Below are 25,152 nucleotides of genomic sequence, written 5' to 3'. Positions count from 1 at the left end.
GATTATGGAGATGTTCCTGGGAATTGCCCAATTGAAGATGTCGAGGGTTATGTTGAGGAGTGTGGGAGAATGTGTCCCTCCTTGTTTGTTGAGGTACCACACGACTGAGGTATTGTCGGACAGGATTAGAATGTGCTTGTGTTGAATGTTGGGCTCGAAAGCGACGATCGCTTTGTATACCGCTAGGAGCTCGAGGGCATTGATGTGTAGAGTGCGCTCGCTGGTGGACCATCGACCTTGGTTGTTGAAATGATCGGTGTGGGCGCCGAGGTTGGACGCGTCAATCGTAATCGTGATGGATGGCTGAGGTTGCCGAAATGGCATGCCTTGGAGAAGGTTGTGGGCTCGAGTCCACCACAGCAGGGAGGAGTGGACCTCTGGTGGGATGATGAGGCGAGTTCGACGTGGGTCGGTCGTGCCGTTGTAGGAGCTTATGAGATAAGCTTGGAGAGGGCGCATTCGCAGGCGTGCCCACTGTACTACATATATGGTGGATGCCATGAGGCCGAGCAAGCGTTGAATGGCCCAGACAGTCGAAGAGGGGTGATGACAGATGATACGCGTGTGAGCGATGAGGGTGAGCAGTTGTTTTTGAGGTAGATACGCTGTGGAGGTTCTTGAGTCTATGTCGACTCCGATGAACGAGATGCGTTGTGAGGGAAGACGGTTTGACTTTTCCTTGTTGACACAGAGGCCTAGAGAGGCAAGGAGGTCGAGGGTGTATGTGGTGTCTCGAAGGACTGCAGAGGAAGATGGAGCTGTAAGAAGCCAATCGTCTAGGTAAGGAAAAATTGTGACCCCTTGGGTGCGAAGATGTGCACACACTGGTGCCATGCACTTTGTAAATACCCTTGGGGCAGAGGAGAGTCCGAAGGGGAGAACTGTGAACTGAAAAACCTCGGTCCTGATGGCGAAGCGGAGGAGTTTGTGATGGGACGGGTGGATTGCGATATGAAAATACGTGTCTTTTAAGTCGACGGAGGTGAACCAATGGTCTTTCCGGAGTAGGCGAAGGATGTAAGCCAAGGTGGTCATTCTGAATTTTCTTGGTTGAATGTATGTGTTGAGGTTTCTGAAGTCTAATATAGGACGTAGTCCGCTGTCGGCTTTCGGTACCGTAAAATATCGGGAGAAAAATCCCTGAGTGATATTGGTGGAGACTCTTCGAATGGCTCCTTTGTTGAGAAGGAGACGAGATTCGTCCATGAGAGGCTGCGACTGAGAAGTGATTTTTACGGTACCGAGAGGTGGAATGTCTTGAAGCTCAAGGCGGTAACCTATTCGAATGATGGAGAGAACCCAGGTGTCGTTTGTGATGTTGGACCAGGCGTGGTAGAAGGGTTTTAGTATGGAGCCGAAGGTTGGTGCTGTTAGTGGAAGAGAGTGGTTGTCAAAGGCGACGTTTGGGAAACGCATCCGGTTTGGAACGAGGTTGACGAAAACGTGGTGAAGGTATTTGCCGCTTGGGCTGGTTGAATTGTTGTTGGTAACGATTAAATCTGTCGTTGATGTTGTTGCTGGTACTTTGATGGAAAGGACCCTTGTGGGCGATGCCATTTTCTTTTATAGGATGGATGGAAGGATTGAGATATTCCCATTTTCCGTGCCGTGAGGCGTGCTTTTTGGATGGTATCCATCGCCTCGGTGGTGGAATCCATCGAAGGGGAGGTCTTCGATCCTTGAGCGTGCTTCGGGGGTCAGGCCAGCAGCGCGAAGCCAAGCATGGCGACGGAGGGCGACCGAGCCAATCATAGACTTAGATGCGCAGTTGGTTAAGTGACGAGAAGCATTAAGTTGAAGTCGAGAAATCTTAGCTGCCTCGGTGTGGAAAAGTTGGGCGAGCTCTCTTTGGTCATCATGGAGGTGTGATGTAAGGGATGCCATCTTATCCCAAAGAAAAATTTGGTAACGTGCCAAAAGGGCGGTATAGTTGGCTACCTTGATGGTGAGAGCAGCAGAGGAATATAGTCGTCTGCCTATTGTGTCGAGACGACGAGATTCCTTGTCCGAAGGTGTAGTGTGGGTCTTGGTAGAGCGACCTTGCGAGGATTCTACAATAATGGAGTTAGGTTTAGGGTGGCTGAAGAGGAAGGAGGCGTCCTTCTCTTGTACCCTATAGAGACTCTCAAGCCGTCTAGATGTGGGTCCGAGAGCAGTTGGTGCCTTCCAGGACTGCCGAGCGATATGGAGGAGTCTCGGGAAGAGTGGTATCGACACCGGAGGTGTACTATCTGCATAGGCAGAATCAAAAATAGGGTCAGAGATTTCCTCGGAGGGCTGTTGAGCATCGATGCCGAGGGATTGGGCCATGCAAAGGATCTGTTCAGTAAAGTGATTAGTGTCATCGGAAGGAAATGCATGCTCAGTTGTGTCGACAGCGTCAGTCGGTGATGGAACCGATCTCGGTACCGATACGACAGAAGATGAATCCGATCGGTAGTCGTTGTCGGAAGGGGAGGGTGATCTCCGCTGACCTTGGCGTCATTGCTCTATTTGTAGCGAGCGCTGTAGTGAAGCGAACCTAAGGGGTACTGGTGGAGGCGGTAGAGAGCGAGGGGAGCATGGAGCTGGACGCTCTCGGTATGGAGAACGGTGGTATGCCGTGGTGAATTCTTGGTCCCGATGGCGGTCTGGTTCTCGGTCCTGATGGCAATGTCTCGGCATGGACCAGTTAGAATCGGAATCCCAGTCACGGAGTGGGGATCGTGATCTACGGGAAGAGGGGCGAATAGCCAATTGAGTAGAAATGTGTTGTTCGTAAGGTTGTTGAGGAGGAATTGGTTGTGCCGATGGAATGGCTCTAGACGACAATGGAGAATCTCGGAGTTCACCCTCTGAGATAGATGCCGTGGGCAGCGGTACCGAGGGAAACGGCAGCGAAGTCGGTGGCAGTGGAGAAGACGGTACCGATGGTATTGGTTGAGGTTGTGGAGTCGGAGGTCGAGATGGAGGTTCCTTGTCTCGGCGAGTTTTTTTCTTTTGCTTTCCATTGTCCGCCTTACGATCCCTTGCCCTTTTGGAGAGCTTTTTTGCTGCTACAAGGGTGTGGGATTTTTTGCCCAAAGGTGCCCGTTGCTCCATGATAGGAGATTGAGGGTGGGCAGTCGATGTCGAGGCCTGCGGAATAGGTTCGTGAACCGATTCAAGGGCCTTTTTCCAAAGGAGAGCTTTTAGACAGTCAGCTCTATTATGGCGAGACTGCTTGGATAATTTCATGCAGCATGGACAGGTTTCAACGACGTGCGACTCGCCCAAGCATAAGAGGCACAGGGAGTGTCCATCAGAGAGAGGAACCTTTCCATTGCAGGAAAGGCATCTTTTAAAGGGGCCTTTGTTAGAGTCAGACATAGAGATGGAAAACGAAAGTAAAAGAAGTAAGAAGAACTAACTAAGTTTTTTGTTTTTTTTCAGGAGAAGAATGAAAGGAGGAGAATAAGAATAAGAATAAGAATAGAAGAATCGATAGAAGCTCAGCTAATATTCTCTTTAAGGAAGAGCGAAGCTCCCGATGTGCTGGTAGCAGCGCAGTCGAAAGAGAACTGAGGAACATGGCGGGACCCCCTGGACATGCGCAGTAGGATGGTGGGCGGGGATCCCGCCAAAAATTATACTCAGCTATTGAAGTTCCCGACACTGGTCTTGCGCAGGCGCACAAGCCCATAGTGTGTGATGCACAGAGACCACGAAGAAGAATTTCTAGCTGTCCTGGTGTATGTCTATGTAGAAATAAGCATCCTTGAGATCTATGGATGTGAACCATGACCCCTTTGTCAGGAGCGGTAGTATTGTGGCTAACGAGACCATCCAGAATCTTCTTGGTGTTATGAAGAAATTGACATCCTGTGGGTCAGAAGGGTTCTGAAGGTGTCGTGACTCTCAAGATACCTGGGGGGGGGGGGGGCATGGAATCGATTTCAATACTGTATCCCTTCTCTATAATGGTCAGTACCCAAGTGTCTGATGTGATTTGATTCCATGTCTCCCTCGATGCCGAGAAGCGTTTGCCGAATGGAGTGTTGGTGTGGTACATAGATGTCAAAGACGGTGTTTCTGGCCGAAATCAGGCTTTCGACGTTGGTAGCGAAGTCTCGACGTGGTGTATTGTCTCTTTCCCTGTTGGGGCTGTTGATTTTGCTTTGAAGTCAATCTCTCCGTTTGTTATCGAGTGTAATTGTAGTTAGGCGTTTGGTACCATCGCCTCTGTCTAAACTGTTGTGGGGTGGTACTCAAGCCCATCTTCTTTGCAGTGTTTTTGGCCTTCTGGACAGAGTTCATGGCCTCATCAGTCTTAGAGATAAAAAGTCCAGTTCTGTCAAATGGAAGATCCTCTATTCTTGATCTCGCCTCTTGAGATAAGCCCGCCGACCTCAACCAAGCATGCCGTCTTAAAGCTTCGGCACCAACTATAACCTTAGTCCCGCAGTCAGCCTGATGCTTCACTGTGTTTATCTGTTGTCTCACAATTCGTGACGCCTCTGATTGGAATACGTGTGCTAGCTCTCTCTGGTCTCCTGTAAGGTTATTGCATAGTGAGCCCATCTTTTCCCATAGAATCTAGCCATGGTGGCTTGGTAATTGGATACCTTGAGGCTGAGTGCTGTGGATGAGTAAAATCTACATCCTATAAGGTCCAATCGATGGCCCTCCTTATCCACCGGTGCTGTGTGGATGAGCTGTGAACAGCCTTGTGCTGACTCCACGATGATCAAATTAGGTTGTGGATGTGTGAACAGGAATTCAGCATCCTTTTCCTGGATCCTATACATATTTTCTAATCTTTTCGATGTTGGGCCCATCATTGCTGGGTTTTTCCAAGACTGCTGCACTGCCTGTGCAAGTGTTGGAAGAAATGGGATCGCTACTGGCATGGTTGGCTCTGTGTGTACGACATCGAAGACAGGGTCAGGTACTCTCTGTATAGGGTGATAAGTCTTTATTCCTAGTGACTGTGCCATGCATTGGACTTGTTCTGAAAAGTGCCCAAGATCCTCTGATGGGGATGCAGAACCTTGACTCCCGACTACAGCCTCTGGCGAAGAAATTGAGGGTGCAACAGATGAGTACGACGCCGTATCGGAATAATCATCATCAGTGGCCGAGTTGAGAGAAGCTGCAGGTTGCGATGCTTGCTCTCTTCCATCATCATGTCATGGTGATGTTAACGGTCTCGGTATCGAAGGGCCAGGTAGTACCGCTTGCTGGACTTCGATATGCGTCTGATTTTCCTGGACTGTCAGTACTGGTGGTGGAGTCGGTGGTAGATGGAACACGGGCTGTTGATGGAGCGAGTTGCAGATGCTGAAGGAGAGCTCCGAGTTCTCGGTGATGGAGGGTGTCCGTATCCACAGCGGTAATCTTGGAAATCATGCTAATCTCTGTAATAATAAGCCATTCTTGGTGGCAATGAGTATTCGGACTGTCTGTCCCATTCACGGGTCGGTGATCGAGATCGATGTGGTGGGTCAGGATAAAAGTAGCGTTCATGTCCTCTGTATCGGGTATCTATTGATCTTATAGATTCTGGAGATACTCTGTGGTCTGTTTGCATGGAGGGAGATAGATTCCTCGGTAGTGGTGAGGTTCTATTAGATCTCGTTCCTGGTGGACTCTGTTCACCCTGTGGTGTCGGGGAAGAGTCTCTGATCTCACTCTCTGAGGTGGTCTGTCTATAGTTGTCAATGTCGAGGCCGGTGGATCAGATTTGTCCTTCGGCATTGATCTTTTTGGATTTCCCCCATCGTGAGTCCTTTTCTTTTTCTTTTTCTCCGTATTGGTGGACTTTGGAGCTCTGGCTTTTTTAGCCAATTTTTTAGCCAAAGCAGTTAAGAGAGATTCCTCTGTTAATGGGGTGTCCTTGCTGGGTCTGTCTGCCTGAGATGTTGATGGCAAGACAGGAGTTGCGAGAGACGATCCCTCGGACGAAGTTATAGCAGTTTGGGGTTTGTCTACTGTTGCTAGTGCCCTGCTCCACAACTCAACCCGCAGTTTATCCGTCCTATGTCTCCTGGTTTGTCTGGAGAAAGCTTGGCATTTCGAGCAACTTCCCACTCTGTGTCCCTCTCCAAGGAAGAGCACACATAAATTATGTCCATCTGATGGCGGTAATTTAGTCCTGCAATGGGCGCATTTTTTAAAGGGGGCTCTTAGAGCCATAAGAGAAAATAGAAGAGATGAGATTTAAAAAATCGTGAAGAAGAAAATGAAGAATTTGAAGAAAAAATAGAGAAACGTGAGATAATTATATATACAAACTCTAGCTATATATCGTTTTGTGAAGAGAACGTTACCGATGAGGCAGTGGCAATGGTGGTTGAAGAAGAACTGCGGGATTGGGCGGGAACCCTCTTAGACATGCGCAGTACAGGGGGAGGGTTCCCGCCAAAATGCTCTTAGCTATGGAAAATTCCCGAAGCCGGGCTTTGTACAGGCGCAGAGCCCATGTGTGTGAGGCAGGGAGACCACGATGAAGAACCACAGGATTGCTCCCTAAAGTGAGCCAACAGGATTGTTATTTACACATAAAAGTTTCCTCTCAGTGTATCTGGGAGAAGGTAATAACTCAGGTTACAGTTTTAACTGTAGGGCTAACCTGTTTATAATCGGATTTAATATTAACCAAACTATTTTTCAAGAGAAACATAGGCTTATATCAAACTGTGTTCCTCTGCTCGTGGAAGGCTCATTGATCCAGTGGGGGCTTCCATGAATGGAAGGAGCAGGAAAGGCAATTTTAGCTGATTTTGTTCTGCTCCACAGGATTGGGGGTGTGTGAAACAGTGAGGACGTGGCACAGGGAGCTGCAGGAGAAAGGGGGGATTTGTGAAAATAGTCTCCCTTCCGTTCATGAAAGTCTCGCTGGAGCCAAGAACCTTCTGTGAGTGGAGAGACACAACTGGATACAACCCATCATATTTATATATATATTGAAAAATCCAAACAATCTGATTGAAATTTTAAAAAAAACTATTTAAAAAATAATTGATTTTTATCCGGTTAGGAAATCAAGGAAACCTGGAAACGACTGGCAGATCTCTTGCAGTTTCTCTAGGAGTGGAGTGGAACCAGAGAAGTAGTTTGCTCTTACCAAACACTGGGGTAGGACAAGCTGGTACAGATGATCAGGGTGCAGGAATGGGAACCACTGGAGCGATTGCCTCATGAACAGTAGCAATACCTGAAGTGAGAGCAACCATGTAAACCATTTTTACAGTAAGCGTGAAAAGCAAAGCATGCTCAGGATAAACAGAAGGGTTTCTGTGACGATGTTAACCTCTTGTGAAGTCAAGTGAGAGGAAATAAAGCTGCAGTACTCTGGAAGAGCACAAAAGCAACGGAGGAGCAATGCAGAAAGCAGCAGATACCTGGACAGTCAACCCAACCACCCCCTCCGTGTCTTCTAGGATGCTATTAAACCCACCCTCAGATAGAATCCTACCCATAGTTTGCCATTGCCCCTCTCCTTCGCTGCCCTCGCTTACTTTCTGCGGGGCTTCACTGGTCTCTTCAAGAGCAGAGGCATGAAGGTCTTGCTGGGCCCCACTTCCTCCAAGGCTCTTGCAGAGCTCAGGTTGGCCCATCCATTGCGCTGTGGCCTGAAAGCAGAGGTGCGCTGCCCGATCATCTTCAGCGTTGCCTCCTGAATTCTGCAGATAGTTGCGGCGCACGAGTCCTTCTTTTTGGGTCACCAAAAACAGACGGCTCACGCAGCTGACTTCCCTAGCAGTGCTCTGGGGAGGTTCAAGTGTGCTGGAACCTGGTTTTGCCCTTCCCACACTTGACCCCCTCCTTTCTGGGGTTCTCAGCTCAGCCACTGAGGTGTCACTGCCCTTTACCCCAGAAAAGGCCCTTTCACCGACTGCAGGACCCTCTGGGGCTCTCTTTTCAGGAGTATGAAGAATCTTCACATCCTCAAAACAGAACTGCACGTAAAGCCTAGGAGGAGAAAAGGGACAGAGAAATGGCAAGAATGTAGCTATGGGCCAATCAGAGATTTATTTATTTTATACTATGCCTTTCATTAAATTACAATAAAAACAGGACAACTACAGAAACAAAAAAACAGCACACCCAATACACCAGACTACAGGCCTTCTTAAATAAAGTGGTCTTTGCTTGTGGGAAGAAGGACAGCAGACAGGGAGCCAACCTAGCCTCCTTAGCAGGGTGTTCCATAGTCTGGGAGCGGCCACCAGAATGGCCCTCTCTGGGGTTGCCAAGAGGTGGCTGTCTCAAAAGAAGGGCCGCTCCAGAAAATCTTGGGAACCAGGCAGGCTCATATGGGAGAAGGCAGTCTTTCAGGGAGCCTGGTTCCAAGCTGTATAAAGCTTTTATAACCAGCACTCTGAATTCTGCCCGGAAACAGACCGGTAGTCAGTAAAGCTGTTTTAACAAGAGATGTCACAAAAAGAAAGAAGTATCGCCACAGAATCAGTCTGAAGAGGTTGTATAGTTTTTAATGAAAGCAGCCATGGCAAAAACAGCCAGAAGATGCCAAGCCAACAGAAGACAGATATGGCACAACCCAACAAGCAGTCTTGTGCATTCATAGTCCTTCGCCACCCTTGCCAGCAATGGGAATCCAGAGGACTAGATCCTACAGACTGGAGTCCATCATTACAGAGAAGAACAATCTTTTTGTTGGTGGCAGAAACGGGCAAGTGCCTGTGAGATAGCTCAATGATACATGAACTTCCTAAAACAAATGAAAAACTGAGGTAAATTTCAAGTGCTGTTCTGGCTTCCAAAGTCCTCTGTATATGTGGCAGGGCCTTGTTACTTTACAGAACGTCTCCTCCTATATAGACTGCCCAGGCCTTAAGGTCAGCTTCAGAGGCCTTGCTCTCTGTGCCACCATCTCAACCTGCTGAATGAGTCAGCACAAGAAACAGGACTCTTTGGTGGCGATGCCATAGCTCTGTGAAAATCCATTAAAAACAGGTACAGGTCAAGTTGGTATTCTAACGCCAAAACGGAGAATTACATCAGGTTTCACTGAGATCTCAGGTACAGTCTCTAAGGTTTTCTCTATGATTAATGCTCCACCTGACAAGGCAGACTTAAGATCTCCAAGATTAAACACAGATAAAGATCTATTGCAATAGATAAAGATCTATTGCAATTACTGAGAGCCAAGGAAATACAATACATGCTATTTCCTTAGTTCTGAGTAATGTCAATGAATACTAGATCTTCATGAATCCTAAGTCAACCTGGAAGGCACAAATAGTATTAGGTAGCACTCTGCCTACTAGTCTTTCCAGTAGACCCAGTCCTGCTCAAAAAGGGGCATTTCAGTAAAGTGCACACCTTGCAGTGATCAAGTAGGCCATCCAGGAACCATAGAAGTCCTAAGTCAATCCCCCTCCCCTGGGGAGGAGAGAAGGCAAAGGAAGGGCTAGCAGACAGTGACAGAGGGGCCTTAATGGAGGGAGAGCATACTTCCTTCACACGTACACCTTCCCTCCTGCTCCTCACAGTGTGATTCCCTAACAAAAACAAGCTCCTACAAAGGTCCAAGGGGAAAGACCAGCTTTAAGCCTTATTGCTATAAGCCGCCTTGGAAGGGCCAAGAAATGTTTTAAATAAACAAATAAATAAGGCAGGGGCAAGGGACCTTTTCCAGCCCAGCCCAAAGTCTCATTCCTTTGTGACTAACCTTCCCCAGGCCACAGACCATCCACACACTTCCACCCAGTCACAACTGACACCAATAGGAGGTTCCCCTGCCCCAAGTCTAATTGCCTGCAGGGAGGGTTAGACATTAAACACACACACACATGAATAGAAGTTTGGTTTTTTAATGAGCCTAACTGCTACGTGGGGGGGGGGGGGAGCCAAGGAGCAGAAGCCACAGGATGGGGGTGGGGGGGTTCCCCACCCTTGCTTTAAGAAAAAGATGCAGCACATTTATTTCATTCAGGTGTTAATCCTGGAGTAGTGTAGCAGCTAAACACCAGGAAGCCCCCAACTGGAATCTCAACTCTTCCATGACCTCATTAGATGGCCTGAAGCAAACCGCACACTCTTAGCCTCAGCTGCCCATTTGCAATATAGGAATAAAAATACTGACCTACCTGGCAGGGCTATTGTAAGGATTACAATGAGATAATAATTGTGAAGCATTTTGATTGCTAAGAGGCAATATACAAATGCTAAGTATTATAATTCTAACGCTCCCAAAACAAGTGCCTTGGAGGGGAGTTAAAACTACAAACCCACAAGTAATCCCACTGAGCAGATGTGGAAATCAAACAGCAACTATCAATTATTTGAGTTTTGCAGATCAAAACTGAGTGGTGTGGATTGGAGTTATTAATTTCGATGGAGAACTAATGAGATCAAGAAATAAATCTAAAACACGTTTTTGTTTTTTAAAAAAGAGGTGGGTCTTTTCAAGAAATGGTCACATTTATTTATTTATTTATTTATTTATTACATTTTTATACCGCCCAATAGCTGAAGCTCTCTGATCATTTGTGATCAGCACCACATTATCCCAGCCATTCAATGTAATACATAATTTTGTTTGTAGCTGGGGACCTAGGAAGAAAATATAGAATAGTCTAGTAACAAAAGAAAATTCAGGGGGGAATAATTTACTTAGGGTTCAATGGGTAGATCAGGGACCCACTGGAGGGAAGGGCAACCCTGGCACTCTCCAGATGTGCCATTCCTATAACAGCCATGCTGGCTGGGGCTGATGGAAGTTCTAATCCAAAATCTCTGGAGGACACCTAGGTTGCAGGCGGACTGAAGGTGGCCTCACCACTGATACAGATGGTCGAAGAAGGCAGGTCCCCGAATGCCAGTTTGGGGTCAAGGTGGATACCCAGCCTGGCATGGCTGAAGACTACGGACCCAGAGGGCTGGTTTCTGTTTCGTTGTTGCCCCACCCCCCACCCCACCGTGGGCAGCTTCCATCCTTTTTGCAGAGTAACAGGAGGACCTTGTTAAGTAGGTGCTTGTCTCTTGTCACCTGCATGCTTTGATACATTCCGAGACGCTGCCGTTGTTCTCCACCTTTGTGGGCTCACAGACCAAGACTTGCCTTATTCTCTTTTCTTTAATATACTCATGTGTCTCCAGCTGCTGCCAGGACGGAAAGTTACTTTGAAGGAATCGTTCTATTGTAAGTTGAAATGTTTCTATTTGCAGAAGGCACCCTGGAATCAAAGAAGGAGACACGTCATCAGGAATTAAGTAACAACAACAAAAGTTATAACTGCATGAAAGCTGTCACCACAGGGCCAGAAGAACCACTTAAGCCAAGTCTTCCCTGACCAGCCCTAGTTTCAAAAGTATTCTGCTCTCAGCAAACAAGCACAGTGGGCTCTTCAAGCAGGTTATCAGAAGCATACTATATTCAGAGGCTGTCTCTGGACCAGAGTTTGGACGAAAAACTGCCATTTAGTCATCAGTATATGTCCCGAACAGCTCCTAATATATGTTTTTTGCTATTATTACAGCCCTTATCCTTCTTCTCTCCTACGCCATAGAACTGGATCTCAAAACAAAATTCAACAGTATGCATATGGGACACACCTATCAGAGATGTATCTGCAAATGGTCTGCCATCCTTGTGGAAAATTACGCAAGGAAGTGATTTACTTCTGTCTTGTAATTGGAGAAAGCCATTCCTGGAGCTCTTCAACACACCAAGCAACACCTGCTCCCACCAAAAACCAAAATAAGCAAACCACAAACACGTAAAAGAAGAAACAGACATGAAAAGACTTAAAACACTCCATGGTTTAACTGATGCCAGTCTATACCTCCATATGGGAACAGATCCCAGCCCCGCCATTTCCCGGGGACATCTCTGTAAGGCAATAATAAGCTTATGCCCAGCACTGGTGGAATGTGCAAAGCACTTCACATGCATTCTCTCAGTAAACAGAGGTGAGAAGGCAAGTCTTCCTTGCAGCCTTTCGAAAGGCGTGTTTAGCACTTACCATCTGAGGTTGAAAGCTCTCAGCGGATAAACTGTAGTGGGACCAGGCCAACCTGCGATTCAGCTCCTGGGCACTTAGGTGGTGGATCTCTGAGGCTGCGCTCAGTTGCTGCAATGGGCTGAAGCTCTCCCAGCATCTCTTCTCAACCATAGCACACAGCAGGGAGAAATCTGGAATCTGGCACGGCGGCTCCTGAAACTGATACTAGGAAAGAATTTAAAAAGGGGTCATCTCTCTACCTATAAGCGGAAAGTATGTGTGTGTGTCACGGATGTCCCGAAACGTTTACCCACTTCCACATATGGTGCTGCCTTAATGCTGTTCACCCAGACAGGTCTTCGTGTACATGGATCAGAAATAATCTAAAAACACGAATTTGGGGCTTTAAAGTATTTTTAAAGAATTCAATAAAAAACCTAGGTTTATGCCTACAATTCCCAGCATGCCTTGGATGGAACTCCCAGCATGCCTTGGGTGGGAGGCCAGACTTAGTGGCCTTTGGCGGCCATTGTGATTCCTAAGCTCAATCTCAAGCAGCCAACCCAATTCCACATCAAAGGACACCACCCACATAAATGGGCTGCATCCATTTGCGGTGCCTCCTCCCACCTGCCATGTGTGGTTTTAAAATCATAACTAGATACATCAGCATATCTTTGAGAGCCGAACTCTGGACATGCTCAAAGGCACCCTGTCCTGATATTGGTTTTTTTCAGAAACTGAGGGAAGCACACATGCAGCCTTCACCCTTAAGGAGAGAGGAAAGGGAAGGGAAGCACTCTGTGCATGCCCAGAAACAGGCTTGATGAAGGGGGGCAAGTGCCTGCCCTAGTCCCGGCCCTTCAGTACAGGCTCCTGATGGAGCACTTTGTGGGTGAGAAGTGTGGGCTGAAGTAGTCCCAGCAGGACTTGGCCGGAGTTGTGCGTGGCCACTGACAGCTGCTTGTGTCCCCTCCTTGGCGATGCTACTCCTCAATGCTCTGTCAAGGAGCAGCAGCAGCCACGAGAGGAGAAAAGTGCCTCTCAGAGGACATGGGCACCTGAGGGCCTCCAAAGGCATGCTGGGAGGTGTAGTACTGGCATCACTATCTCTCAGTCCTAACTCGGCCCCCACTAACTGACTTTCCCCAACTGCCACTAACTCCGCCCACCATTCCATTCTAGCCTTAGCTGTCAGTCATTCCTCCATTCACTCTTCTGTTTCATCAGCCTTGGGTGGGAGGGAAGACTTATCAGGCTGTGGCATGGCAGCCATCACCTGGAAGTGGCTGACCATCCTGGGCATGAAGGGAGAGTGGCTGGGTTGGCTGCCTCAGTTACCAGGCCCCATTGGGAGCAGAAGGGAAGGAAGTCACAGCTCTGGGCAAAAGACATGCAGGGAGTGGTAGTTTTTATTTTCTGTGGTGTCAAGGAAAATCATGACAACAGCTTCAAGATGGCCCTGGCCAGGCGTGAGGGAGAGAGGGAGAGAGAAAAGAAAAGAAACTAATTTAATTTGTTTTAAAGTTCCCTCATAGGCCTAGGACAGGCCTACCTTGCAGGGTTGTTGTGAGGGTAAGAGAGGGGGGAGGAATGAATTTAATTTGTTTAACAGTTAACTCACAGGCCTAGCACCGGCCTGTTACTTTTAGATGGTGGATCTGCTTCCCTACTATACGTTATTCAGATATCTGGGCAATGCTGGGTATATATTACAAATCAATTTTTTATTGTTTCATAAACATACATGACATAAAAGCATTACATAGAGACATTACATCTAAGGAAAATGAAAAAAGGAGAAAGATAAAAGAAAGATAAGGCAAAGGAAAGAAAACAAACATATACAGACCAAGGATTATATTCTTTCCTTGTTTAATACATTTAACACAATAATCAAATTCTTTTCTTTCTTCTAAGTTAACTATATCTCATATACTGAATCCACAGACAAATACATCAATTTTCTCTGTTTCTTGCAAAAATTCTATCAGAAAAATATTGTTTTCTTTTCTCTTTCTTTTCTCAATTTATAGGCCAGCCATTTTCCTGGCTTGTTTGCTGATTCAAAACTTCTTTGCTTCATATAATTTAGTTCCCCCACCCCCACCCCATATCCTGTATTGTTAACATTGATAATTGTTGTTGGAGCATTTTAATTTGTTGGAGAATACTTGCCTTTCCAGGCATTTTCCTTAGGTCTTCTTCTTTTTTTAAATCTCATTTAAAACGTTTTGTGTTTTCTCTTCCCTTTTCCTCTTCAGTTGACTGTTTTGTTGATCAGTGTCCTCTCATATAGGCCTTACTTGCGTCCCAGACCATTCGAAGATCTGTTCTTTTATTCAGATTCAATTCAAAATATTCTTCCAGTTTTCTTTTACTGCTGTCTACCATGCTTTTATCTTGCAGCAAGGTTTCATTTAATCTCCATCTAAATGTTTTAACTTTTCTCCTATACACCATAGATATAGGGTTGTGGTTTGAAAAGGATTTGGGTAAAATTTCTATTTTGCTTACTTTTGTAAAGAAATTCTTTAGTTGTCAAGATCATGTCTATTCTTGAGAAGGATTTGTGCCTTTCTGAGAAATATGTATACTCCTTTGAGTAGCCATTTTTGTGTCGCCATACATCTGCTAAGCCCAGATTGTCCATCAGCAAAAAACTTTTAGGGAGTTTGCTTTGATGACTTTGGATCTTTTTCTCCGATGTCCTATCTATTTGTGGCGAGATAACTCCATTCCAAGTCTCTCATCAAACACCAGTTATCATAAGATAAGTCAGAGAGACTGGTAGTCAATTTCTTATAGAATTCCACTTTATGATCATTGGGAGCATAAACTCCCAAGACCAATGTTGACACTCCATTTAGAGTAATTTTAACTCCTACATATCTTCCTTGTTCATCTCTCAGTATCAATTCTGGGTTTAGATAAGATTTAATATATAAGACAACTCTGTTTTTCTTTCTTCCACTTGCTGCAATGAATTCCTCACCTAGTTTTTTGTCAATTACATATTTTACATCCTTTTTTCAAATTATCTTGTAAGCAGATAATATCTTGCTTTAACTTTTTTAAGTAATGAAATGTTTTCTTTCTCTTTTGGGGAGCTTTTGCTCCATTGATATTCCAAGTTAAGAATTTGTAATCCATCCTTTCCTCTGTATTAAAAAAATCAAAAGGGAAAGGGAGACAGTCTCATTCTCTACTTGTAGCACCCCTGGTGCTTAAATCGTCTTCCAATTTTGATTGTGTCTCCTCCCATTCTTTTTTGTGGGCCTCCACGAAGTGTCTTACCTTCTGTACAGAATTCAGCTTGTATCTGCAATCCTTAAAGGTAAAGACAACACTTTCTGGGAGCTCCCAATGGAAGTTGATCTTTTTCTGTTTCAATATAGTTGTCAGGAATTCATAACCTTTCCTACTGCGTAAAATTCTTGCCGGAATCTCTTTCAATACAATTATTTCTTTGCCTTCCATCTTCATTTTACTCTGGTAGTACTTCTGGAGAATCTGGTCCCTTATTGTTTTTCTTACAAAGTCAACAATAATGGCCCTCGGAAGCCCTCTTGTTTGTGCGTATGAGGAGTTTATTCTATAAACACGGTCTACTTCCACTTCCATACTATCCTCCTCAATGTCCATAAATTTTTTGTGAACCGCCCAGAGAGCTTCGGCTATTGGGCGGTATAAAAATGTAATAAATAAATAAATACAAGTTTTTAATCACTTTGTTTCTAAGATCACATTCAGTTTTCAGGATAGATTCAGGAACAGATCTTAAACGTAAACAATGTTCTTTGTCCTTTACTTCCCTAAGTGCCAGAAGGTCCTGTTCTTTCTCCAATTCTGTGCTCAAAACTTCTGCTTCACTTTCCAGTAAGTCCACTCTATTTGCAACTGCCTGGATCTCCCCCATCATTTGTTTCAAAGCATTATCCATCTTTTTAATTTCTTGCATCAATTCCTCTTTCATTCCTCTGATCTCTCGCTTAGTTTCTTTAAGCTTTTGTTCCATATGCTGTTCCATCTTGGCTCCGATCTCATCCATCTTCTTACTCAGTTGTTCAATGATTTTCTGTGATTGGTCAAGCGGGGCCATCTTCCCTGAATCTTTCTTTTGTTCCACTGGGTTTTTTTGTTCTAAATCAGTAGAGAGTCTTCTTGTCCAAGTGCCTTTCTTAGAATATCCAGCAGGTGTCCCTAGAGATCCAGTTCTACTCCTAGTCACCCTTGCGCCCCCGCCCGTCAGCCATCAGAGGTTGGCCTGGAGACTATCTGTTTCCATAGCATATATCTGTGTTTACATTCCAAACATTCCAACTTCCTCAGAGCCCAGCAGCCGTCTAAACTTCAAAAACAATCAGGACACAGAACACCCTTTCTACCAGCTAAAAAAGATGCAAACCTAAAAATATGTTTTCAAAATATACCCATCCTTCAAAATATACCCAAAATGCCAGGTATATTTTGAAATTACCTGTAGGCTTTTCAGGTAAAACAAAAAAAAATGTGGTTTATCACAAAGCTCTAATTTAAAATACAGTTCTTATTAACACAATTTCCCATTTATTCTAACAAAACAATTTACTAACTCAACCAAACTAAAAAACCAAACCAACCTAAATATGAATAAGTTGCAGAGAAATTTATTATATATCATATATATCAATTAATTGTTATAAACATTATTCACGGACCCGAGCAATGCCGGGCATATCAGCTAGAAGGGAGCTTGGGGTTATGTGAAAGAGAATTACCTGTTCTAGGGGGCAGTCATGCTTTTCTGCCAGGATCTCCTGATGGATGTTCCTTTCTTGTTTTCTGGATAGCACCAAAGAATTCAGAATAGGAACAATAAACTTCTCTGCTACTCCTGGGACTTGGTGATTGCAGCAAAGCAACAACTGCTTGCATTGAGTGGAATAACAGAACCTAAGAAGGATTACAGAAGCATCAGTTCCTTCAGCGTTAAAGCAACCATTTAAACAAAAGATTCAGAAGAAGAAATTTGGGATAGGAGAAAAAAAATGTGAAGGCAGACAAATGGAGATAGATAGTGTAGATAAAGTACAGAGCAATTTGAGGCAGCATAAGAGAGAAGGAAATGGGGTGTACAAACTCAAAAAAAATCTAATATGAAATAATCTTATTCAATTGGGTATATATAGCTTCAGTGATGAAAGTCTTTGATTCCTCGTATACTTTGTTCTTAAGTGTTGAAATTTCAGTACATCCTCTATGTACTGAACCACCCAGAAGAGAGCTTCGGCTATGGGGCGTTATACAAATTTAATAAATAAATATGTGAAATTCTTCAGATGCTATCCAGGGGTTGGGACAGTGTTGTAAGTTAATTTCTTCTTTATGGACACCTGGCAAAGGACCAGATATCATGGCTGCAATATTTAATCAATTACATTATTTTTTGGCGGGGGAAGGTTAACTATAGAGGCAGCTTTTTTTAAAAAAAAATATCGAATACAAATTTTAATTCTATTTTCATAAAATTACAACAGCAGTTGGAAAATAGACCAAAAGCATAGATGTACAGCTTTGCCTTCAGGGAGACTTCATATTTTCAGATGCCATTTAACAATACTCACCTCTGTTCAAATGTCTCTAACAAGCTGACCAGCCACAGATAGAGGGACAGGTGTAAATTATAATGCAAAAGCAATTGCATGTAAAGATTCCCAAAGGAGACGACAGGCTGGTGCAATGTACTGCATGTTGAAAAACTCTTTAGCACAACGGTGCTGCGCAGACAAGCTCCAAGAACAGAGGGGGAAGTAGCCAGAGGCTTCTGAACAAGGTGGACATCTTGGAGCTGATATACAAGCACATGCATTAGCATAAAGGAATGTGAGAATTTTTGAAATGTCACTACTGTTTCCATACCCTAGTTTCACATATATCCCACCAGTCAGCTTTGATCCCTTGAGGTTTTAGAGTTTGGACAACAAAAGCCACATAATGATCTTCCATACACACCCTCTCTAGCACACATCTCTTTGTATCTGTCAAATGCAGCCTTTTTGCTAAATGTGCTGCATTTAGAGACAACAATAATTATGGCAGACCCCCATCTGCATATCAAACACAAGCTCTACTTTTGCATAGCATGTGTCCTGGGTGACAGAGAATTCCGTGAGTGCTGCACATGATCTCACCTCTATGCATGCTCCTGGGCGGAGCCCACGGCCAGAATTCAACAACTGCTGATAAGCAAGACACAGAGTGAACTTATTATCCAGTTCATAGAGGCCAGCTTGGGCATTTAGCACCTGGGTGATAGTGCCCTGAAAAAGGGACAGAGAAAGGTAACATTATAAGTAGTTTGCACTGCTTTGGAGTAATCCAAGGACGCTTCTCCAAGCTTTTGTACTCCCAAGGTGCAGGAACTAAGTTCAGAGCAAGGGTCTCTCTTTATTTAAGACACTGTTTACTTACTATGTAGGAGATCATCTTGGATTTCTGAACTGTAACCAGCATCATCTCTTCCTCCTCCTTCTCCAATAATTTGTTAAACTGCATAGAGGCCATGGTGGAAAGAGTTGGAGTTCTCTCCAGAAATTGCTCCTTCACTTGTTCCATACAATAAGGCCGAAGTTGTGATGAAGAGCTAGTAATGAATATCTTCAGTCCAGAAGCTTTGAGGCAAGACATCTTAAGAGCAGTCAGGACATACTTATGTCCCAGTTGTAGTGCATGATGCCAAACCAACTGGGGCGTCTTCTAGGTTAGAAAAATCAGAAAGTCAGACCTCAGCATACTCAAGACAAATATTCCCCCTCCAACACCCTAATCCACTCAACATACTATTATCCTCAAAGCTAGCTACAAAGCATCTCAGTTCATGCATCTGAAATTTATGGGCCTCAGTGGCTTCCCATTCCCCTCCAAGATCACTATAATTAGTACCTTTGTATGGTGGATTTCACCTTATACATAATGCTTATCTTGTAGAAAAACTCCTTAAAATATGGATAGGAGGTATACCTCAGATTTAGAAAATAAGCTTTGTTGAGCAATTGCACAGATATAAAAGGTGAACTTCTGTCCCAGATAACTTACCTGCACTAGTACTGGGAGATAAACAGCTGAACTAAAGCACTTCAAGAAGAGGAAGAAGAAGGTCTTCTGGTGGATATACAGCCTAGTGCTCAGCCTGGACAGTTCACCTGCCACATTCAGCTTTGCCATCTTCTTATGCTGAGGCCTAAAGGAAAGAAGAGTCCCGATGGCTCAGGCCAAGAGTCCATCCAGCCTAGCATTCCATTTCCTACAGTGGCCAGCCAGGTGCTTCCAGAAAGCCCACAAAGATGGCATGAAGGCCACAGCCTTCCCCCACTGATGCCCCCAGCAACTGGTATTCCGAGATATGCTGTCTCAGAATAATGCGCTTCAGTTTAGTTATTATGGCTATTCACCATGATCTACCATTCATCCAGTCCCTTCTATTTTTTCCTCAATTTTTAAAAGTTTTCAGTCATACACAGAAATCATTAGTATAAGTAGTACGTGATACATACATTAGATGGTATAAATAGAATGCATAAAACAGGGTATCATAAATAACATTAATAATAGTATGTAAAAATAGCATTAAAATAGTCATGTAAATTACATTAATTAGATAGATAATCCCCCTTTTAAGTGTGGAACCTTCATGACCTCCCCACAGGGACGCTGTAAGAGTATGGGACTTGTGCTTGCGGCCTTCCTTGCAGGGTTTTCATCAACCCAGAGCTGACTCACTTGTCTAGAAACTATATGGAATTTGCTGTTTGAGGGCTCCCTTGCAAAGCCGCCATTAGCCTGGAGCTGGCCTGCACATTCGCAGACACCACATGGCCTGTTATCATCAGCCAAGACTCAAGGCCGCGTAACAGCCTCGGCTAATTGAGAAGATGGATTGCAGCTGTTTTAGTGGGAACCGTGCCCTAGTTAGGAGAGGGGAAACCAACTTGCCTTAGTTTTGAAGAAGGTATAACAGGTTTTTGCCAATCTAGAAATGCCCAAGAAAATAGTCTGTTTATGTGCCTTCCAGGACAACCCGAAGCCGTTTATGTCTTTGGGGTCTTTTGGCAAACTTAATAATTTTAGGTTTATCAAAATTAATTTTAAGAAATTCAGTTGTATAATAAGTTCCCAGCTTTTTCAATAATCTACACATTCCTGTGTAGTGGAAAACAAGATCATATCGTCTGCATATAAGAGGATAGAGATCTTACGTAGTCCTATGGCTCTTTCACAATATTATGGATGTAGAAAGTAAATAAAAAGGGTTCTAACAAACACCCGTCTTAGGTCTCTGACAGTTGCCTTAGGCAAATTACTTTTCTTGTAGCCTTACCATTTTGCCTTCTGGGAAATGGGTGCTTTGTGACTGGCCACAGCCTCCATAGCAGCTATATTATGAATGGGCAATCCCCTATGGAAGCCATTTTATGAGAGCACCCATAACACTCCAAAATTCCAAATGCATCCACTGGCCTAAAAGGACGGGGAACCCCCTGCTCCAGGGACAGCTTGGTTTCTCATCTTTTCAATTTACAGGTGGCAGCAGCAGGAGAGAAACCACCTCTCCTTTCTTCCCTTGTTCATTCATGGAGTGGAGGAGGGGCAGTTTCTCTTGTTGGACTTTCGCCAGAGATAGAAGCAGCAGTGAGGTACAGTTTTCCCCAGCAGCAAAAATCTAACATGCTACAGGACTAAGGAAAGGGAGGAGTTGGTAGCAACTATACATTATGGTTTGGCTAGAAAACCAAGCCAAAATTTGTGGACTACTGCTCTCAAAGATATTTATAAAAACTTCATTAGTATTGCATCTGATGCACTTAATGCATCTGATGAAGTAGATTGGGTCCATAAAAGCCTATGCCATAATAAACTTGTTAGTCTATAAAGCACCACAAGACTATTTGTTCTTTTTGCTGCAACAGACCAACATGACAGCCCCTCTAGAAGCTGTCAATATTGCTCCCCCTTGTCACAGATGGGTGGTGTCTGTGAATGAGGGTGAGAGACACTGGGCCTGTTCACACAGCACACTAAGCCATGGTTAGGCCGCTAATCTTTTTGCAGCAAATGTTCAGCAAGAATGTTTAAACCATGGTTATGTTGTCATCATGGTTAGAAATGGTTCACATGGACATGCTAAGTCATGCTTCACAAGATACACTAAGCCAATGTGTTTAGCTCAAAGTGCTTAACCACCATGGCTTAGTGTATTGTCTGAACAGGGTCACTGGCTTGCCTACTGCTGCCTAATGAGTTCATGGCAGAGATAAAATTTGAACTATGGACTTCCCAGCTCACACTATTCACTGCTATGCTATGCTACCTGTATAAACCTCAAATAGTAACAGTAACAGCAACAAAAACCTGGCTAGACAACCATTCCCAAATTTGACATTTTTGTTGTGAAGTTCTAATGTGGTCTGTTATAATTCTTCAGGCGAAAGCAATTGTTGCTTGAACATTACTTTTAAAACATTATATTACACCCCTTTCTCACTTGTATTTGGAGAAAGAAGGTTTGCAAATCCACAAAAATAATTCTAATCCTAAATCAACAGTTCAACGAGGTTTAGGATACAGTATTTATATATTAGTTTTTTCAGATAACTTGCTGCTTCAATGGAAAATATCTAAACAACAATCATGACAAATTCAAAAATTTGGTAGACAACATTGAATCTTTACCTGGAATTGAGCAGCTGTGTAGCTGGTCCTGGGTAAAAGACAGGAATGATATCAATAACCTTCTCTGGTCCTGGATTCACTTGGACTGGGTCTTCTAAGATCTCCACATACCCAGCTTTGATCTGGTCTGTTTGGGGGATATATACCCAACTAGGGAATAGCATTAAGCATTCTAGCCATTCAAGTTTAAAATGCAGGAGCTAAACCAAGAGAGAAATTGTCTTCATTAGGTGTATCCAAACTAAACTACAGCCCTTTCTTTGAAAACAATACTTATAAATATGTCTGAGGATAGCACTGTATCTGCCATTGAAGTTCTGCCAAAACCCCTTTCAAAAGAGCTACTTTGCTGTATCCAACAATCTCTAACATGAAATACAATTCACTCAAAACCTGGAAGGTAGCACAATTTTAAATTCAAACTAAAATTTTTCCACTGTGATGTAAATATTGGGAGGAAATGGCAAGTTATGAAATTAGTATCAATGTCACAGCAGCTGTTAATGAACAATATACTGTGCTAGCCATACCACTCTAGGACATTGTTAACAAAAACTGTAACAGAGCTCCTGGTTTTAAACAACAATTTAATGGAAGTGAGAAGACTATGCCCAAAGCCTGATTACTATTACAACTTGAGGACAGGGCATAGAAAAGAATGAAAGTCAACATTCCTTTCAGATGTCCCCCTGCATATTTTCAAAATATTATGAAGCTTTTCTTTTGTGTGTACTAAAAGTTCATAGAATCATAGAATAGCAGAGTTGGAAGGGGCCTACATGGCCATCGAGTCCAACCCCCTGCTCAACGCAGGAATCTACCTAAAGCATCCCTGACAGATGGTTGTCCAGCTGCATCTTGAAGGCCTCTAGTGTGGGAGAGCCCACCACCTCACCAGGCAACTGATTCCATTGTCGTACTGCTCTAACAGTCAGGAAGTTTTTCCTGATGTCAAGCTGGAATCTGGCTTCCTTTAACTTGAGCCCGTTATTCCGGGTCCTGCACTCTGGGAGGATCGAGAAGAGATCCTGGCCCTCCTCTGTGTGACAACCTTTCAAGTATTTGAAGAGTGCTATCATGTCTCCTCTCAAACTTCTCTTCTCCAGGCTAAACAGGCCCAGTTCTTTCAGTCTCTCTTCATAGGGCTTTGTTTCCAGACCCCTGATCATCCTGGTTGCCCTCCTCTGAACACGCTCCAGCTTGTCTGCATCCTTCTTGAATTGTGGAGCCCAGAACTGGACGCAATACTCTAGATGAGGCCTAACCAGGGCCGAATAGAGAGGAACCAGTACCTCACGTGATTTGGAAGCTATATTTCTATTAATGCAGCCCAAAATAGCACTTGCCTTTCTTGCAGCAATATTGCACTGTTGGCTCATATTCAGCTTGCGATCTACAACATTTCCAAGATCCTTCTCATTTGTAGTATTGCTGAGCCAAGTATCTCCCATCTAGTAACTGTGCCTTTGGTTTCTATTTCCTAAATGTAGAACTTGGCATTTATCCCTATGAAATTTGTTTTCAGCCCAGCACTCCAGCCTATCAAGATCACTTTGAAGTTTGTTTCTGTCTTCCAGGGTATTAGCTATGCCACCCAATTTTGTGTCATCTGCAAATTTGATCAGCGTTCCCTGCACCTCCTCGTCCAAATCATTAATAAAAATGTTGAAGAGCACTGGGCCCAGGACTGAGCCCTGCGGTACCCTACTCGTTGCCTCTCCCCAGTTTGAGAAGGTTCCATTGATAAGTACTCTTTGAGTCCGATTCTGTAGCCAACTGTGAATCCACCTAATAGTTGTTCCATCTAGCCCACTTTTAGCTAGCCTGTTAATCAGAATGTCATGTGGTACTTTGTAAAAAGCTTTGCTGAAGTCAAGATATATGACGTCCACAGCATTCCCACAGTCCACAAGGGAGTGGGAATAAGCTTTGGTCTGATGCACCCACACATTCCCTTGGACACTGTCTGGATCTTGTTCTCACTCGGAATTGCTCTGTGTTGGACTTTTCTACTGCTCACTTTCCGTTGTCAGATCATCACCTAGTTTCTTTCAATATTACTCATAATCCTCCAACTTCACGTCCCGCTTCTCGCTCTTGTCGTGACTTGCAATCTATCAATTATGAGGCTTTTTCCCAGTCTCTAGCCTCCTCCCTTCCTTCTGTCTGTTCGGCTGTCTCCTTGGACTCAGCTGTCTCCTTCTTTAATTCCTCCTTATCTTCAACTCTTGATAATCTTGCTCCATCTACAACTCGGATAGTTCGCCCTTCTCAACCCCAACCGTGGCTCACCTCTTCCCTCCGCTACCTTCGCTCTTGTTCCCGGGCAGCTGAACGCCTTTGGCGTAAGATCAGGGACCGGGCAGACTTTGTCCATTACAAATTTGTACTCTCTTCTTTCTCTTCTGCCATCTCACTGGCCAAACAGCAGTACTACTCAACGCTGATCCAGTCATCCTCAGCGGCTCTTTGCGTCCTTCAATTCTCTTCTGAAGCCTAATCCGCCATCTCTCCCCGCCTCTCTGTCTGCTAATAACTTTGCCTCTTTTTTCAATGCTAAAATCCAAACTATCCGCTCTGATCTGGCCAGCTCTGCTCCTCTTCCAGTTCCTGTTCCTCATCTGTCAGCTCCTCCTGCAAATTTCTCTGCGTTTCCTTCGGTCTCTGCGGATGAACTGTCTACAATACTGCGCTCTTCGAAGCCTTCCACTTGTTCTCGTGATCCGATTCCTTCTCGCGTCTTTATTAATCTTATTCCTGCTATCCTCCCTTCCTTGCTACATATTATTAATCTTTCTCTGTCCTCTGGTTCATTTCCTTCTGCTTTTAAACATGCTACAGTCTCTCCCATTCTCAAGAAACCTACTCTTGATAGGCTATCTCTGTCTAACTACCGACCTGTCTCTTTGTTGCCGTTTGTTTCAAAGATCCTGGAGCGTGCGATCTACTCTCGCTGTCTTGACTTTCTTTCTAGTAACTCTGCTTTGGATCCATTTCAATCTGGATTCCGTCCTCTGCATTCCACCGAAACAGCCCTTACTAAGATCACCAATGATCTCCTTACTGCCAAGTCTAAAGGCCATTATTCCGTTCTTATTCTCCTTGATCTAACTGCAGCCTTTGACACGGTTGATCATGATCTTCTCTTAGATTCCCTTCATGACCTTGGATTTTGTGGCTCTGTCTATAACTGGTTTGCCTCCTATCTAGCGGGTCGCTCTTTCAGCGTGTTGACTAATGGCAGCTCGTCTTCCTCCTTTCCCCTTTCAGTAGGGGTTCCGCAAGGCTCAGTGCTTGGCCCGTTGTTGTTTTCCTTATACATGTTGCCCTTGGGCAAGCTTATTCAATCTCATGGCCTCCAATATCATCTGTACGCCGATGATACACAACTATATCTGTCATCTCCGGAACTTTCTCCTGATGTTCACGATCGTATCTCGGCATGTCTTTCAGATATCTCAGCTTGGCTGCTTCATCGTCGCTTGAAACTTAACATGGCAAAGACTGAATT

At 44.4% G+C, this 25,152-nt stretch overlaps 1 protein-coding gene across 1 annotated transcript in view; it reads right to left on the bottom strand.

The window, feature by feature from the left end:
- The window catches only part of CTC1 (CST telomere replication complex component 1), a 72,144-nt gene that overhangs the window by 25,065 nt on the left and 21,927 nt on the right, over nucleotides 1–25,152 (bottom strand). Inside the window, exons 4-14 of the mRNA XM_063128842.1 lie at nucleotides 21,642–21,841; nucleotides 19,008–19,152; nucleotides 18,384–18,668; nucleotides 18,104–18,232; nucleotides 17,537–17,760; nucleotides 16,691–16,865; nucleotides 11,952–12,155; nucleotides 11,542–11,665; nucleotides 11,048–11,162; nucleotides 7,479–7,932; nucleotides 7,085–7,174 (exon numbers count right to left, since the gene is read on the bottom strand). Coding sequence (XP_062984912.1) covers nucleotides 7,085–7,174; nucleotides 7,479–7,932; nucleotides 11,048–11,162; nucleotides 11,542–11,665; nucleotides 11,952–12,155; nucleotides 16,691–16,865; nucleotides 17,537–17,760; nucleotides 18,104–18,232; nucleotides 18,384–18,668; nucleotides 19,008–19,152; nucleotides 21,642–21,841 — 2,145 coding nt within the window. The remainder of the gene's footprint in view (nucleotides 1–7,084; nucleotides 7,175–7,478; nucleotides 7,933–11,047; nucleotides 11,163–11,541; nucleotides 11,666–11,951; nucleotides 12,156–16,690; nucleotides 16,866–17,536; nucleotides 17,761–18,103; nucleotides 18,233–18,383; nucleotides 18,669–19,007; nucleotides 19,153–21,641; nucleotides 21,842–25,152) is intronic.

The sequence above is a fragment of the Elgaria multicarinata genome, chromosome 6 (assembly GCF_023053635.1).
Source record: "Elgaria multicarinata webbii isolate HBS135686 ecotype San Diego chromosome 6, rElgMul1.1.pri, whole genome shotgun sequence".
Classification (NCBI taxonomy): domain Eukaryota; kingdom Metazoa; phylum Chordata; class Lepidosauria; order Squamata; family Anguidae; genus Elgaria; species Elgaria multicarinata.
This window is presented reverse-complemented; position numbering and strand designations above follow the sequence as displayed.